Below are 15,369 nucleotides of genomic sequence, written 5' to 3'. Positions count from 1 at the left end.
AATGTAATTATACATGAAAACATGGACTTTGTTTCCAAACCAGTTTATAAAAGACTATGAGCATACCTCTAATACTTTTGGAACCTTTGCCAACGTTGATCCTTCGGTTCATTAATGTGATGATCGGGAGCGTCATAGTGTTTCTGTGACAGGTGTGACCTCATTGTTACGCAATGCACCTCAGCCGTCTGACCATGAACCAGGGTTTCATTAAAAGGTTAAAAAAATGTGCCCGATATTCGAAACATTGAAAGGTTAGATTTTTGGTTAACCTCTGCACACAAGCAGGTTTCGCTGAAGGGTAAATACAGCTGAGGCTTTCCAAGCGTTTTTGGCTTCGTGAACTACTAAAACAGCGTGCCTGAGTTGTAACCCAATAGAGAATAGCGGTGTAAAAACATGGACCAAATAATAAGTACAAAATAAAACCTCTGCTTCAGAACATCTAACTTTATAAAGATCTTAAAATCTGGTCAGTTTTAAGGGGCTGACTGACACTCTTATAATGGATTAATTTTTTATATGCCAAAAAATGTCAACCTACGACGCACTTGAACCCCTCCCACGACCCAATCCCGAATGATGTAGGGCCTATATGCTAGGTTGAACATACAATTGAAATCGGAAGTTTACATACACCTTAGCCAAATACATTTAAACTCAGTTTTTCACTATTCCTGATATTTAATCCTAGTAAAAATTCCCTGTCTTAGGTCAGTTAGGATCACCACTTTATTTTAAGAATGTGAAATGTCAGAATAATAGTAGAGAGAATGATTTATTTCAGCTTTTATTTCTTTCATCACATTCCCAGTGGTTTACATACACTCAATCACATTCCCAGTGGTTTACATACACTCAATTAGTATTTGGTAGCATTGCCTTTAAATTGTTTAACTTGGGTCAAAAAATTTTGGCTCATTCCGCCTGACAGAGCTGGAGTAACTGAGTCGGGTTTGTTGGCTTCCTTGCTCGCACATGCTTTTTCAGTTCTGCCCACAAATCTTCTATGAGAATGAGGTCAGGGCTTTGTGATGGCCACTCCAATACCTTGCCTTTGTTGTCCTTAAGCCATTTTGCCACAACTTTGGAAAGATGCTTGGGGTCACTGTCCATTTGGAAGAACCCTTTGCAACCAAGCTTTAACTTCCTGACTGATGTCTTGAGATGTTGCTTCAATATATTCACATAATTTTCCTCCCTCATGATATCATCTATTTTGTGAAGTGCACCAGTCCCTCCTGCAGCAAAGCATCCCCACAACATGACGCTGCCACTGTCGTGCTTCACGGTTGGGATGGTGTTCTTTAGCTTGTTCTTCGGGTTGCCAGCCTCCCCCTTTTTCCTCAAAACATAACGATGGTCATGATGGCCAAACAGTTCTATTTTTGTTTCATCAGACCAGAAGACATTTCTCCAAAAAGTACAATCTTTGTCCCCATGTGCAGTTGCAAACCGTAGTCTGGCTTTTTTATGGCGGTTTTGGAGCAGTGGCTTCTTCCTTACTGAGCGGCCTTTCAGGTTATGTTGATATAGGACCCGTTTTACTGTGGATATACAAAGGGGCAAAAAAGTATTTAGCCAGCCACCAATTGTGCAAGTTCTCCCACTTAAAAAGATGAGATAGGCCTGTAATTTTCATCATAGGTACACTTCAACTATGACAGACAAAATGAGGGAAGAAAATCCAGAAAATCACATTGTATGATTTTTAATGAATTTATTTGCAAATTACGGTGGAAAATAAGTATTTGGTCAATAACAAAAGTTTATCTCAATACTTTGTTATATACCCTTTGTTGGCAATGACAGAGGTCAAACGTTTTCTGTAAGTCTTCACAAGGTTTTCACACACTGTTGCTGGTATTTTGGCCCATTCCTCCATGCAGATCTCCTCTGGAGCAGTGATGTTTTGGGGCTGTTGCTGGGTAACACGGACTTTCAACTCCCTCCAAAGATTCTCTATGGGGTTGAGATCTGGAGACTGGCTAGGCCACTCCAGGACCTTGAAATGCTTCTTACGAAGCCACTCCTTCGTTGCCCGGGCGGTGTGTTTGGGATCATTGTCATGCTGAAAGACCCAGCCACGTTTCATCTTCAATGCCCTTGCTGATGGAAGGAGGTTTTCACTCAAAATCTCACGATACATGGCCCCATTCATTCTTTCATTTACCCGTACGGATCAGTCGTCCTGGTCCCTTTGCAGAAAAACAGCCCCAAAGCATGATGTTTCCACCCCCATACTTCACAGTAGGTATGGTGTTCTTTGGATACAACTCAGCATTCTTTGTCCTCCAAACACGACGAGTTGAGTTTTTACCAAAATTTTCTATTTTGGGTTCATCTCACCATATGACATTCTCCTAATCTTCTTCTGGATCATCCAAATGCTCTCTAGCAAACTTCAGAAGGGCCTGGACATGTACTGGCTTAAGCAGGGGGACACGTCTGGCACTGCAGGATTTGAGTCCCTGGCGGCGTAGTGTGTTACTGATGGTAGGCTTTGTTACTTTGGTCCCAGCTCTCTGCAGGTCATTCACTAGGTCCCCCCGTGTGGTTCTGGGATTTTTGCTCACCGTTCTTGTGATCATTTTGAACCCACAGGGTGAGATCTTGCGTGGAGCCCCAGATCGAGGCAGATTATCAGTGGTCTTGTATGTCTTCCATTTCCTAATAATTGCTCCCACAGTTGATTTCTTCAAACCAAGCTGCTTACCTATTGCAGATTCAGTCTTCCCAGCCTGGTGCAGGTCTACCATTTTGTTTCTGATGTCCTTTGACAGCTCTATGGTCTTGGCCATAGTGGAGTTTGGAGTGTGACTGTTTGAGGTTGTGGACAGGTGTCTTTTATACTGATAACAAGTTCAAACAGGTGCCATTAATACAGGTAACGAGTGGAGGACAGAGGAGCCTCTTAAAGAAGAAGTTACAGGTCTGTGAGAGCCATACATCTTGCTTGTTTGTAGGTGACCAAATACATATTTTCCACCATAATTTGCAAATTAATTCATTAAAAATCCTACAATATGATTTTCTGGATTTTTTTTCTTCTCATTTTGTCTGTCATAGTTGAAGTGTACCTATGATGAAAATTACAGGCCTCTCTCATCTTTTTAAGTAGGAGAACTTGCACAATTGGTGGCTGACTAAATACTTTTTTGCCCCACTGTAGATACTTTTGTACCTGTTTCCTCCAGCATCTTCACAAGGTCCTTTGCTGTTGTTCTGTGATTGATTTGCACTTTTCACACCAAAGTACGTTCATCTCTAGGAGACAGAACGCGTCTCCTTCCAGAGTGGTATGACGGCTGCGTGGTCGCATGGTTTTTATACTTGCATACTATTGTTTGTACAGGTGAACGTGGTACCTTCAGGCATTTGGAAATTGCTCCCAAGGATGAACCAGACTTGTGGAGGTCTACAATTTTTTTTCTGAGGACTTGGCTGATTTCTTTTAATTTTCCCATGATGTCAAGATAAGAGGCACTGAGTTTGAAGGTAGGCCTTGAAATACATCCACAGGTACACCTCCAATTGACTCAAAGGATGTCAAATAGCCTATCAGAAGCTTCCAAAGCCATGACATAATTTTCTGGAATTTTCCAAGCTGTTTAAAGGCACAGTGAAGTTAGTGTATGTAAACGTCTGACCCACTGGAATTGTGATACAGTGAATTATAAATGAAATAATCTGTCTGGGTGACTTTCACTTGAGTTATTTTCTATTAAGGTATAATACCTGACCAAATACTTATTTTCCACCATAATTTGCAAATAAATAAATAAAAATCCTACAATATGATTTTCTGGATTTTTTCCCCCTCATTTTGTCTGTCATAGTTGAAGGGTACCTATGATGAAAATTACAGGCCTCTCTCATCTTTTTAAGTGGGAGAACTTGCACAATTGGTGGCTGACTAAATACTTTTTTGCCCCACTGTATGCTGAACACTTGTTTTACTTGCTTTTTCATTCCTTTACTCAGCTGTCCATCTCATCCCAAACCATCTCAATTGGGTTGAGGTCAGGTCATTATGGAGGCCAGGTAATCTGATGCAGCACTCTATTACTCTCCTTCTTGGTCAAATAGCCTTTATACAGCCTACAGGCTGCTATTTGAGAACTCATCTGATTTAGAAATCAAACTGGTTATCTTATTGCAGAGAACAATGCTATATGTGTAGGCTATGCCATATCTATTGGCTAATATGCATATGCAGTTGTCGTTTTTAAACTTCCATTCTGGCATACATGACACATCTGTCTATCTACATGCTTTTATTTGGGTTTCTATGCTAAGTATATGATTGAATGTTCATTTAAGCCTGCAGCGAGGTACTTGAAATGAGACAAAAATAATCATGCCAAAACATGATTCAGCAATTGAATTTACTGACAGAGATCGCTACTGAAACAGAAATTGGCATTTAAAGTAGCGGGCTAGTCTAACATTGGCTAGCTTTTCATAAATTGGCTAAATGGTCAACGGAGTTACCTCTTCATACAATCAAGACAATTAGTATTGCATGCGACATATTTCTAGTGCATTCGAAAACAGATACGTGTCGTACTTCATTCTGGGAGCTAGCTAGCAATATCTGTTGTCCTTCATCAGACAGCAGCTCACGTTTTCACAAGAGGATGTGTTTACATCGTGGATATAAGCAGGCCATTGGTTGACTTCATCATGAGGGATTGGTACGGGAGTTCTGATTGGTTCCATGTTTAGACGTTCGGCAAATTTGCCTGAGCGTCCGAGTGTTGAAATATACTTTTTTATAAACATACATTTCAATAATTGAAGGTGCCAACATATTTTATAGTAAAAATATGTTAATGTCACACAAAAAAATCAGCTCCTCCATTGACGGAGATCGATCAACTTCACGTTTTAAGGCTTCGGCCCACCACCCGGTGAATGTCCTCACACTCCAGTACAGCAGGTGGCGGTGTATGCACTTCACGTTTGCGATCCAGCAATACAAATGTAAAAAAAAGAAGAATTAACGTCCGTTTCCTATTGTTCCATGTGGTTGTACTGAGATAAAACGTAACTACACCTTGCCTGTAAAGTTGTACTATTTGGATTTGATAAAAAAAAATATATATTTTAAACAATCGGAGAATTCACAACACTCGCGTGGGGAACTAAAAATGCAGCACGACGATGTAAGTGAAGAGATACCAGCTAGCTGATTTCCGACACGATTTTGTCGACGCCACGCGCTATCTAGCGAGTTCTGGACATCAGTTTATTTTACACTTCTAGCTACAATATTGACTTGTGATTATGCATTCACATAGATTATCTCATCTTTCAATGACTAACAATAATACATAAAATGTCAGCTTGTTGGTTGGTTTGCCAGTTAGCTTGATCAATGTGTATTCTGCCATATACCTAGCAACCAGGCTAAATTTGCTAGCTGGGTCAATTCCAGGGTGATTGAGTGATGCTGAGACTCAAGATTATTTTCAAGCAAAAACCGAAGATTGTTTTACTTTGCAAACTATACACAAGGACTGCTGTGAAGAAAATCCACTGAACATTTTGCAAAAATATATTTACCTGCGTAACAGGACATGCAAATGATGGCACAAACTACATTTTTAAGTGAAGAATCAGTCTAAGCATCACTGTTACCGTAGAATTGCCCCAAGTTAGATATTTGGTAGATGGTTTTGGAGGAAAGTGACCAGGTAACTAATCGAACACTTAATTTCTAGGTTATCTGGGATGTCATAGGAAACAGAGCGTTCTGTTCCTTCAAAGTCAAGTAAGTTACCCACTGTTGAAGTTTCATCTTGTTACAAGTGTGTGGATGTGGAACCCATTCAGTGCTTTTAACGCCAGCTCATTTGTTGTAGCTATCAAGATGATAAGGTGGTTAACTTACAAAATACTGTTTCTGTTGGTCTTTTAACAGGACAAAGGTTCAGAACTTCTGCCGGAATGAATACAATATAACTGGGCTTTGTAATAGGTCATCTTGCCCACTAGCAAACAGTCAGTATGCAACTATAAGAGAGGAGAAAGGTACGTTGTCTCCTGTGAAATAAGTATCAGAAATATTTAGCTACACGTAGGAAGTATGTTTTTAGTAGTTAAAGGTATTGAGATTACAATGCAAATTGAGGTTTAATGTATCTGCTTACCTTTTTTCTTAGGTCAATGTTTCTTATATATGAAGGTTATTGAGAGGGCAGCCTTCCCTGCCCGAATGTGGGAGAAGGTAAGTGACAATAGAACTAAAGAACTGTCTGTTAATAGACATTGTTTTATATTTGATGTTTTTTCTTTAACTTCAACTTTGTCTCGTAGGTGAAACTTAGTAAGAACTATGAGAAGGCTCTGGAACAGATTGACCAGAACTTGATCTATTGGCCCCGTTTCATCAGACACAAATGTAAACAGCGCTTCACCAAAATCACACAGTACCTCATCCGTATCCGCAAGCTCACACTCAAACGACAGTAAGCATCCAACCTATATACACCATTCCTTTCACACACTCAAACTGATCTTTGCAGAAATGAGTTTGGTTTCCTTTAACTTGTAAAGGTCTAATTGTATTTTTTTTGTTATTTAATGTTTTTTTTTTAAATTTTATTTAAATGACATGTGAACTGTAAATGTATGATCTTTCAGGAGGAAACTGGTCCCACTTAGCAGAAAGGTGGAGGCAAGAGAGAAAAGGAAAGAGGTACGTACTTGGTTAAACTGTTCAGTAGTGTTTTTGTCCCTGGCATTCAACTGTTCTGCTCCAAGGAGTGTTGGTGAATAGACCGTAAGGCATTGGCGACTCAAGAGTTCCTGTCAAAGGGTATGATTTACAAAAATGTCATGTGATCTAAGCATGAGATTCATATTCTATTGTTTTACAGGAAAAGGCCCTGATTGCTGCACAGCTTGATAATGCAATAGAGAAAGAACTGCTGGAGAGACTGAAACAAGGAACGGTAAATACATGATTATGTACAGTGTCAATCACTCCACAATTTGTCACCACCTGAAGAATACTTTCAGACAAAGTAAAACTGCATGAGTCAAATATGGTATGTTCATAACAGGAGATTGAGTATTAATGTTCTATTTCTTTCAGTATGGCGACATCTACAACTTCCCCATCCATGCTTTTGATAAGGCACTGGAGCACCAGGATGAGGAGAGTGAGACTGACTCAGAGGAGGAGGAGGAGGAGGATGATGAGGTGAAAACGGCTCCTTAATCGAGTTTCTATTGAGCAGGGCCCAGATTCACAAAATCTTAAGAGATGTCTTCTTAACTGCCATTTGTTCCTTTAGCTATAGACTTCTGAAGAAAGTTAAGCAAAATTGCTATTCCTCAAAAGGTTCTTGGAAATATTGCGTTATTTCTTATGTTTTTCTTTAAGCAACAAGTTAAGAAATGTTTCTTGAAAAGTTATTGGATATGTTCTTAATTCCAAGGTAGATAAACCTTGTCTTAAACTCAGGGCAGTGAGAGAATAAGCTCATGAAAGCAATTGAACATGTTTAATTCACTCAAACTTCATCTGAAAGTTTCAGTATTGATTATTTCAAACCCAAGAACATGTTTTAGCATATTTCATACTGAGATTACTGTTCTAACATGATTGCCATTGCTTGCTAGATAGGTTGACTAGCAACAAACATCTTAAGATAGTTAGGACATAAGAAAGTGGTTCAATCTTAAGATATTGAGTAATTGCACTTAAGAACTATGTTATGAGCTTAAGTTTAGACTGGTCCTTGGACTGCAAGTGTTCCTATCAGCACAACCAATAAGATACCTCTTGTTTATTGGGCAGGGTCTGGTGCAGGACATTGGCACTGATCAAAATGAAACCCAAGTAGGAGGCCCAATGCCATCTGATGTATTTTAATCAAGTGAATGTGTTTGCAGGATGTTGGAAAGAAAGAATTTGTTGCTGAGGATGAAATAGAAGAGAGTGATCTCAGTGACTTTGAGGTAACTTAAATATATAGCATAATCACATCTAAAGATCACTCACATTTTGATAGGGTGTGATATTGCTTGATATGCTTTAAGACTAAACATGTCTCATTTGGAAGGACATGGACAATCTGAAGGCAGGCAGCGATGAACATGAAGAATCCAGTGAAGAGGATGAGTCTGAAGAAGAGATGGAAGAGGAGCCTGAGGCCTCAGGCTCCAAAGGAAAGATGCCCCTCAAAGGCGCTGTATTCAGGAAGAAAAGGGCCTATGTGGAGATTGAGTATGAACAGGAGATGGAACCTGTCCCCAAAAGCAAGGCAACATAGTCAGACTTCCTCTGACATGGACTCTAGGCCTTTCTTAGTTTGTAAGGTTAACCTGGTTATGTTGCCTGGAACGATTACTACTGGAATGCATCAAGACTTTTGGTTCTTTGAGCTGTCAAGAATGTTTTGCCTAATGGGACTGTACTTCCAGTAATTTGTCAATGTATCACTCCTGGGTGGATTATGAGGATGGGGCGTAATCCTGTGATCAGACTTGACCCCGTTCAATTTGCACAAATCTGAAATAAGCGAATTTAGACCCACCATTAACGCCATTTCAAATTATTTGCTGTCTTAAATTCAGTTTTTCCACATTCAGGTCCTCTTCTGCCCATTTGTTCAAATGAATAAATCTCAATCCCGAGTAGCCTGACAATAGTGTAATGTCTTAAACCTGGCTGAAAGAGTTTCTGTTTGATAAAGAATGACTTACCAAATCTCCCCAGCCAGTGACATTTTAATAAATACAGTGGATCCATGACACACAGAATGGAACATGTCAGTTTACTGTATCATAGCACTTGGGTCAGTCTTTGCCAGACTACATAGATGATGATCCAGGTTCTGTCAGTCCTGCTCAATTAACCACATTCATCTTGATCATATCACTGTTCCAGATATCCATAGATGTGGGCTTCATTTCCAATGGAGGAATGAACACTAGATATGTCATCTTCGGGCCATTGTGACTGTCTCTATGCATCTCAGCACATAGGTGCTGGTGCAGCTGCTGTCGACATCCTTTAGAAGCATCTGAAGAAAGAAAAAAAGTTACCATTAATATACTGAACAAAAATACAACTATTTCAAACTTTGACATTTTCTTATGAACTCAATTGAAATAAAGTAGGCCTTTAATCTATGGATTTCACATGACTGGGAATACATTCATCTGGTCACATACATGCTTTTTAAAAAGGTATCAGAAACCCAGTCAGTATCTGACATGACATCTTCGCATAGTGTTGAACACATTGATTGTGGAATGTTGTCCCACACTTCAATGGCTGTGAGAAGTTGCTGGATATTGACAGGAACATACTGTTGCACACATTGACCCAGAGCATCCCATGGAAGGACTGTCACATTCAGCTTCCAGGAATTGTGTACAGATCCTTGCGACATGGGGCCTCGCATTATCATGCTGAAATGTGAGATAATGGCAGTGGATGACCGGCACAACAATGGGCCTCGATCTCGTCACAGTATCTGAGCACTCAAATTGCCATCGGCAAAATACAATTGTGTTCCTTGTCAGCGTATATCATAATCTCACCGCCACCATGGGGCACTCTGTTGCCATCAAGTGGTAAGACTGGTTGGACATACTGCCAAATTTTCTAAAACTTCAGAGGTGGCTAAGGTACAGAAATGAAATGTTCTGGCAACAGCTCTGGTGGACATTCCTGCGGTCAGCATGTCAATTTCACACTCCCTCAACTTGAGATGGCATTGTGTTGTGACAAAACTACACATTTTAGAGTACCGTTTTGTCACTAGCACAAGGTGAATCTGTGTAATGATCATGCTGTTCAATCAGCTTCTTGATATGCTACACTTGTCAGGTGGATGGATTCTCTTGGTAAAGGACAAATGCTCACAAACAGGGATGTAAACTAATTTGTTCACAACAATAAGAGAAGTTATCTTTTTGTGATCGTTTATTTCAGCTGATGAAACATGGGACCAACACATAAGTTGCATTTCTGTTCAGTGTAAGTGGCAATAACTTGCCCCTTTATCTCAGAAGTTCTGAGCTCAGATTTATATCATACACAACTTGAAATACATAAATGTATTACTAGTTAAGCTAGAGGGGTATTTAACTACAATTTGAGAAGGTCCAGGTCCAATGTATACATTTTAAAGCAAATTTCTTGCAATTCTACACATTTTACAGTGTCATCCGAATGACTCAACAAAATCAAATTGGGGGGGCCTTGTGGTCGTGGCCTGTGAACAAACACTGTGTAATCTGACCATGTTAACTACAAGATAGCTGGTTAGCCTAATTTACCCACCTAGCTAACATGGCCTAGTTGATCAACTGAATATTTGACAGGTTATGAATAGCTCTAAGGTCTGTCAGTAAATGACATGACGAGGTAAACTGCCCATGCATTACCAAATTTCAAAATTGCACCTTTTACGACTACAACAGCAGCTAAAAGCCAGACTGATAAAAATGAAGACCCCTCAATGTTTTCCACATGTTAGGTTAGCCTTATTCTAAAATGGAATAAAAAAAATTATCTATACACAATACTCCATAAAGATAAACCAGAAACAGGTTTGTAGAAATGTTTGCTAATTTATTAAATATAAAAGATACCTTATTTACATAATATGCTATCCCTGAGCTATGAGACTTGAAATTGAGCTCAGGTGCATCCTGTTTCCATTGATCATCTTTGAGATGTTTCTACAACTTGATTGGACATGATTTGGAAGACTCTTCCTAGAGCTGGCCGCCCGTCCAAACTGAGCAATCAAGGGAGAAGAGCCTTGGTCAGGGAGGTGACCAAGAACCCAATGGTCACTGACAGAGTTCCTCTGTGGAGATGGGATAACCTTCCAGAAGGACAACCATCTCTGCAGCCCTCCACCAATCAGGCCTTTATGGTAGATAGGCAAGGGAGAAGTCACTCAGTAAAAGGCACATGACAGCCCGCTTGGAGTTTGCCAAAAGACACCTAAAGACTCTTAGATCACGAGAAACAAGATTCTCTAGTCTGATGAAACCAAGATTGAACTCTTTGGCCTGAATGCCAAGCGTCACGTCGGGAAGAAACCTAGCACCATCTCTATAGTGGTGCTGTGGGGATATGTTTCAGCGGCAGAGACTGGGAGACTAGTCAGGATCAAGGAAAGATGAACGGAGCAAAGTACAGAGATCCTTGATGAAAACCTACTCCAGAGGGCTCAGGACCTCAGACTGGGGCCAAGGTTCACCTTCCAACAGAACAACGACCCTAAGCACACAGTCAAGACAACGCAGGAGTGGCTTCAGGACAAGTCTCTGAATGTCCTTGAGTGGCACAGCCAGAACATCTGTGGAGTGACCTGAAAAAAGCTGAGCGCCGCTCTCCATCCAACCTGACAGAGCTTGAGAGGATCTGCAGAAAAGAATGGGAGAAACTCCCCAAATACAGGTGTGCCAAGCTTGTAGTGTCATACCCAATAAGACTCGATGCTGTAATTGCTGCCAAAGGTGCTTCAACAAAGTACTGAGTGAAGGGTCTGAATACCTACGTAAATGTGATCTGATTTTTATTACAAATTTGCAAAAATAATAAAACAGTTTTTGCTTTGTCATTATAGGGTAGTGTACATTAAGGGGGGAAAAAAGCAATGTAATCAATTTTAGAAGGCTATAACATAAGAATTTTGAAAAAGGGGTCTGAATACTTAATGAATGCACTGTATATGCAGGACTTGTGGTCCGTATTGACCCCGTTCTGGGTCCGGATCTGTTGAATATGGCTGCTCTAGGGGCTCAAATCAATCCGTATCGCTGAAAATCAGCTTTATTGCTTGATTGAAATGTAAAGGTAATTTTAGGATTGAGCTGACGTATGTAGCGTTTACCGTGAATGCAGTCTCCGCTAGCGCCGAAACGTTGCCTTTATATACCTAATACACTTTAGCGCAGCTCTTCAGCACAATGCATTGAATCGAGCCCTAAATCAATTTCTGATTATTGCCAAGTTGTATTCAACAGGAAATATACTTGGAGGTTAAAAGCCAACTCAACACCCTGAGTGGTACAGTGATACTGTTTTATGCCTACCTTGAGCTTGCCCTGGGTGCAGTTGTCCAACAGCAGCAGACAATGAGTGGCCTTGGTGAAAAGCTCCTCTCTCACTGCTGGGGGTATGGACTCTGTGGACAGGTCACACACTAGCCTCAACAGACTCTGCACCAGGGCGGAAAGACGGCACTCCATTCTGCAAGTCCAGAGGACACAAACACTCAGTATGACAACAAAAACAGAGATGGGATTTCCATTAGTCTAATTTATTTGCTGGGGGTAATGACAACCTTGGCCAGGCGATGAGCAGGGTCTTTTCTAAAGCATCCAGGATAGCTAGTCTAGTCTGTTCTTCAGGACCGTCTGAGATCTCTAGATACCCAATGATTACTCTTTCCAATCGTTTCAGATGGCGAACAATGACGATACCCATCCTGACAAAAGAAAAGTACAATCCAAAAGTAAATTTCCTAGATATGTCTTAAATTTTAAAAAGTGCCATTTACCAGATCACAACAAATGCAATTTCTCACAGATACTCAATGTAATAATAGTTCATTGTTAGCAAGAGGAGATAGACCGCACTTTTCAATGAAGTGTTCCAGAAACTTGGCATAGACACTCCGAAGTGCAAGTTTATGCTCTGTCTCCATATGGGTGAGGGTCAGCCGCAGCACCTCGTCATAACGGTTAGGTTTCCTGGGGAGCCCAGTGCAAGCAGGGTCTTTCTCCAACACAGGCAAAAGGTCTATCAGGCATGGAAGGACCACCTGAGACACAGAGGGGAAGATACAGTATATGGAACAATAGAATACCATGATGTGAATGAGGCTACTTGGTCACCAGCTCAACTAGTACATACAAAGTGTATTATGAGATGTTGGTCGGTGCATTGTACATACAAAAGCTGTTACTGCCATTGAAAGCCACAGCATTACCTCAATAAGCTGAGGCTCAGATGTGTAGAGGTGGTTGAAGAGGGCATGGTAGAGCACCTGGGCCCTGTTGTACTGACAGAGATCGGCAGCAGGCTGAAAGGGGGAGACGTTAATTGAACAGATACACAAAACACCAAACAGTTTTACAACCCATTACTGTAGATAACGGCATTATCTGGAAGTTCAGAGAGATATAGTACATCTCACCACATTGAGGACAATGTGATTCAGGCAGCGTACTCCCAGCACTTGGTTGTCAGTGCAGTAATCATCTGACATCAGCAGTGAAGGGGGGAAAACCTTCTCCAGATAGTCGGTCAGCCACGGCCGGCCCACCTGCATGACGATCCAGGCAAATACATGCTTAGTGGCCTGGTTTCGCTTCCAGCTGTCCCTGCAAAACATTATAAACAACACATTTAGAACATTCACAGCATGGTGCACTGATTGAAAATCTAATGCAAAGGATGTTCATTTTTGAGATTGGGATTGTTGATGAAATATGGTCAACAACACAGAGGTTAAAGTGTTTGAAATGTTCTGAATAATTTCAACTTGCACTATTTACTAGTAAGTCATTATGATGGAACTCACCTTTTTAAATCAGACTGCAGGATCTCCAAGATGGAGCCAAGGATTCCTGGTTGGCGCTCTGTGTTGTTCTTCCCAAACAGAAGCTGTGAGGTGGTCTCCCAGTCCCCTGCCTGAACCACTGAGTCCAGGAGGTTAGATGCAGCTGTTCTGGAGGCCTCACTGGTCCATGCCTGCTCTTGCATATGAGTCAACGCAAACACACACAAGAGGGGGGCAAGTGGACCTGTGAGGAAGACCCAGGAGGTGGCTTGGCAGTGGCTGGAAACAACCTCTCCTCCATTCCCAAGTCTTTGTACCAGGGCTAAGACTACTGAACTCACGACACAGGCTCTGGCCGGGATGGCCTCAAAGGAACTCTCTGGTAGTGTGCCACTGTCATTGTCACACAATGGCAAAGCAGCATACAGTGTCAGGGAGCTCACAAAGTCTACATACTCCCTTGTCAAGTCTGTGCTCTGATTGCTGCAACACTCAGAAAAAAGCCAATGTCTGTCCCCCAGTCTGAATAGCTGCTCCACAATATGAAGGATTTCTCCACTTTGGTCTGTGGTAAGTCCTGGTGCCTTAAGTTTCTCCTGGACATGAAGCAGGACCTCAGCCACTGGACGGGAGAGCAGCGTATCAGGTTCTGCTGGGGAATGTCCCTCTTCAGGAGCCTTACATTGTTGTAGGTCTTGCAGCATATGGGACAAGTCCATCTTTGAAATATCTGTTTGGTGATGGAATTATGTTGTTTTTGTGACAATAAAACATAGAAGACATGCATGCAATATTAATGGCACAGCTCACAATTCTGACCCAGCACAAAAGCATACCTTATTGTAGATGTGTGCTATCTAAAAAAAAAATTGCACGCTTATCCGTAAAAGTTAAAACTGTCAACTAGCTAGCTAAAGTTAGCCGTTTACGATGGGACCACATGGACTAACAAGCTCGCTACCGAGACATACTATAAAATCTGCGTTAAACTAAAGCTAGCCACCGTTGAGTGATACTTTATAAACATTCGTATTCATAGCTCTAGTATTGATAGCAGAGGGACTCTTGATTTGCAGCTTATGATTTGACGAAGGGCGGAAACCGCGGCAATATACTTCCTGGAATGAGAGAAGTAGGCGGAGCTTCTCTGGCTCACGTTATAACAGATAGGTGCACCCCATACAGAAACAAACAGTCGATATAATCGACAACAATCATCAGAAATCACGCGATATTAATCAGACAGTGGGGCGCTGTCTGATCCACTAGTTGGTCAGAAGGTTCAAATCAACGTTTCATACCATAATTTGCGAGTAGACAAATAGCATCAACCACGGCTGTTATTACACCCCGTATACGTTGGTGGCGGTAATGATAATTTTTATTACGCTGTAACAAACCTAAAGATCTTCTGACGTCCTTTCCCTTCGTCAAATTTACGTAATCGCATTATTTTGTAAACAATTTTTTTACAAAGCTAATCTAATGGATTTAAAAAGTGTTTTTACCCCGGGATAGCCCGCTAATATGAGCCATACTATGGAATAACATTTATTGAGTGCAATTCGATCTGAATATATCATATATTTAAAAGGATTTGCAATTTTGCATGAGCAGGCTTAAATTTCCCGGGAACCATAACATGGTGTCATTTCCGCGTCTTTCTTTTTCCAACGCAGATAAGCCAAAACCACGACCCGTTATTCAGAGGGGTTTTCTACGACGCTTTGAGTGCTCGCAAGTCTCCAAGACCGGAAGGGAATATCACGTAGTGCGAATTTTCGGTTACATTTCAAACAGTTAAAATAGACACCCTATCTCC

At 41.0% G+C, this 15,369-nt stretch overlaps 2 protein-coding genes and 1 non-coding gene across 3 annotated transcripts; 2 read left to right on the top strand and 1 right to left on the bottom strand.

Moving 5' to 3' along the window:
- The first annotated feature begins 98 nt into the window (after positions 1-98).
- On the top strand, positions 99-194 carry LOC112249784. Its single transcript, XR_002953443.1, has one exon. It is a non-coding gene; the product is annotated as a small nucleolar RNA U13 (small nucleolar RNA).
- A 4,792-nt stretch (positions 195-4,986) lies between these two features.
- On the top strand, positions 4,987-8,652 carry mak16 (MAK16 homolog (S. cerevisiae)). Its single transcript, XM_024418391.2, has 10 exons — positions 4,987-5,168; positions 5,727-5,776; positions 5,927-6,036; positions 6,168-6,232; positions 6,322-6,473; positions 6,649-6,703; positions 6,885-6,959; positions 7,103-7,210; positions 7,906-7,971; positions 8,076-8,652. The coding sequence occupies exons 1-10, from the start codon at positions 5,154-5,156 to the stop codon at positions 8,283-8,285; spliced, it is 906 nt and encodes a 301-aa protein (XP_024274159.1). The 5' UTR covers positions 4,987-5,153; the 3' UTR covers positions 8,286-8,652.
- Positions 8,653-8,724: 72 nt separating this feature from the next.
- tti2 (TELO2 interacting protein 2) lies at positions 8,725-14,683 on the bottom strand. Its single transcript, XM_024418390.1, has 8 exons — positions 14,384-14,683; positions 13,569-14,277; positions 13,182-13,368; positions 12,975-13,067; positions 12,622-12,806; positions 12,327-12,470; positions 12,076-12,232; positions 8,725-9,038 (listed from the first exon to the last, which is right to left on the bottom strand). The coding sequence occupies exons 2-8, from the start codon at positions 14,264-14,266 to the stop codon at positions 8,955-8,957; spliced, it is 1,548 nt and encodes a 515-aa protein (XP_024274158.1). The 5' UTR covers positions 14,267-14,277; positions 14,384-14,683; the 3' UTR covers positions 8,725-8,954.
- Between the last annotated feature and the right edge of the window lie 686 nt (positions 14,684-15,369).

The sequence above is a fragment of the Oncorhynchus tshawytscha genome, linkage group LG04, assembly GCF_018296145.1.
Source record: "Oncorhynchus tshawytscha isolate Ot180627B linkage group LG04, Otsh_v2.0, whole genome shotgun sequence".
NCBI classification, from domain to species: Eukaryota; Metazoa; Chordata; class Actinopteri; order Salmoniformes; family Salmonidae; genus Oncorhynchus; species Oncorhynchus tshawytscha.
The sequence above is the reverse complement of the archived record's forward strand: the minus strand, read 5'-3'. Positions and strand labels throughout refer to the sequence as shown.

What these genes read in the sequence shown, in the direction of transcription:
- tti2 (XM_024418390.1), bottom strand. Translation starts at nt 14,266, where the DNA reads ATGGACTTGTCCCATATGCTGCAAGACCTACAACAATGTAAGGCTCCT. An exon ending in CTGCAGTCTGATTTAAAAAG is followed by an intron (nt 13,369 to 13,568) that starts GTGAGTTCCATC and finishes AATGTTTTGCAG; the next exon opens with GGACAGCTGGAAGCGAAACC. An exon ending in CTGGAACACTTCATTGAAAA is followed by an intron (nt 12,471 to 12,621) that starts GTGCGGTCTATC and finishes TTCTTTTGTCAG; the next exon opens with GATGGGTATCGTCATTGTTC.
- mak16 (XM_024418391.2), top strand. An exon ending in TTCTGTTCCTTCAAAGTCAA is followed by an intron (nt 5,777 to 5,926) that starts GTAAGTTACCCA and finishes GTCTTTTAACAG; the next exon opens with GACAAAGGTTCAGAACTTCT. An exon ending in AAGCTCACACTCAAACGACA is followed by an intron (nt 6,474 to 6,648) that starts GTAAGCATCCAA and finishes ATGATCTTTCAG; the next exon opens with GAGGAAACTGGTCCCACTTA.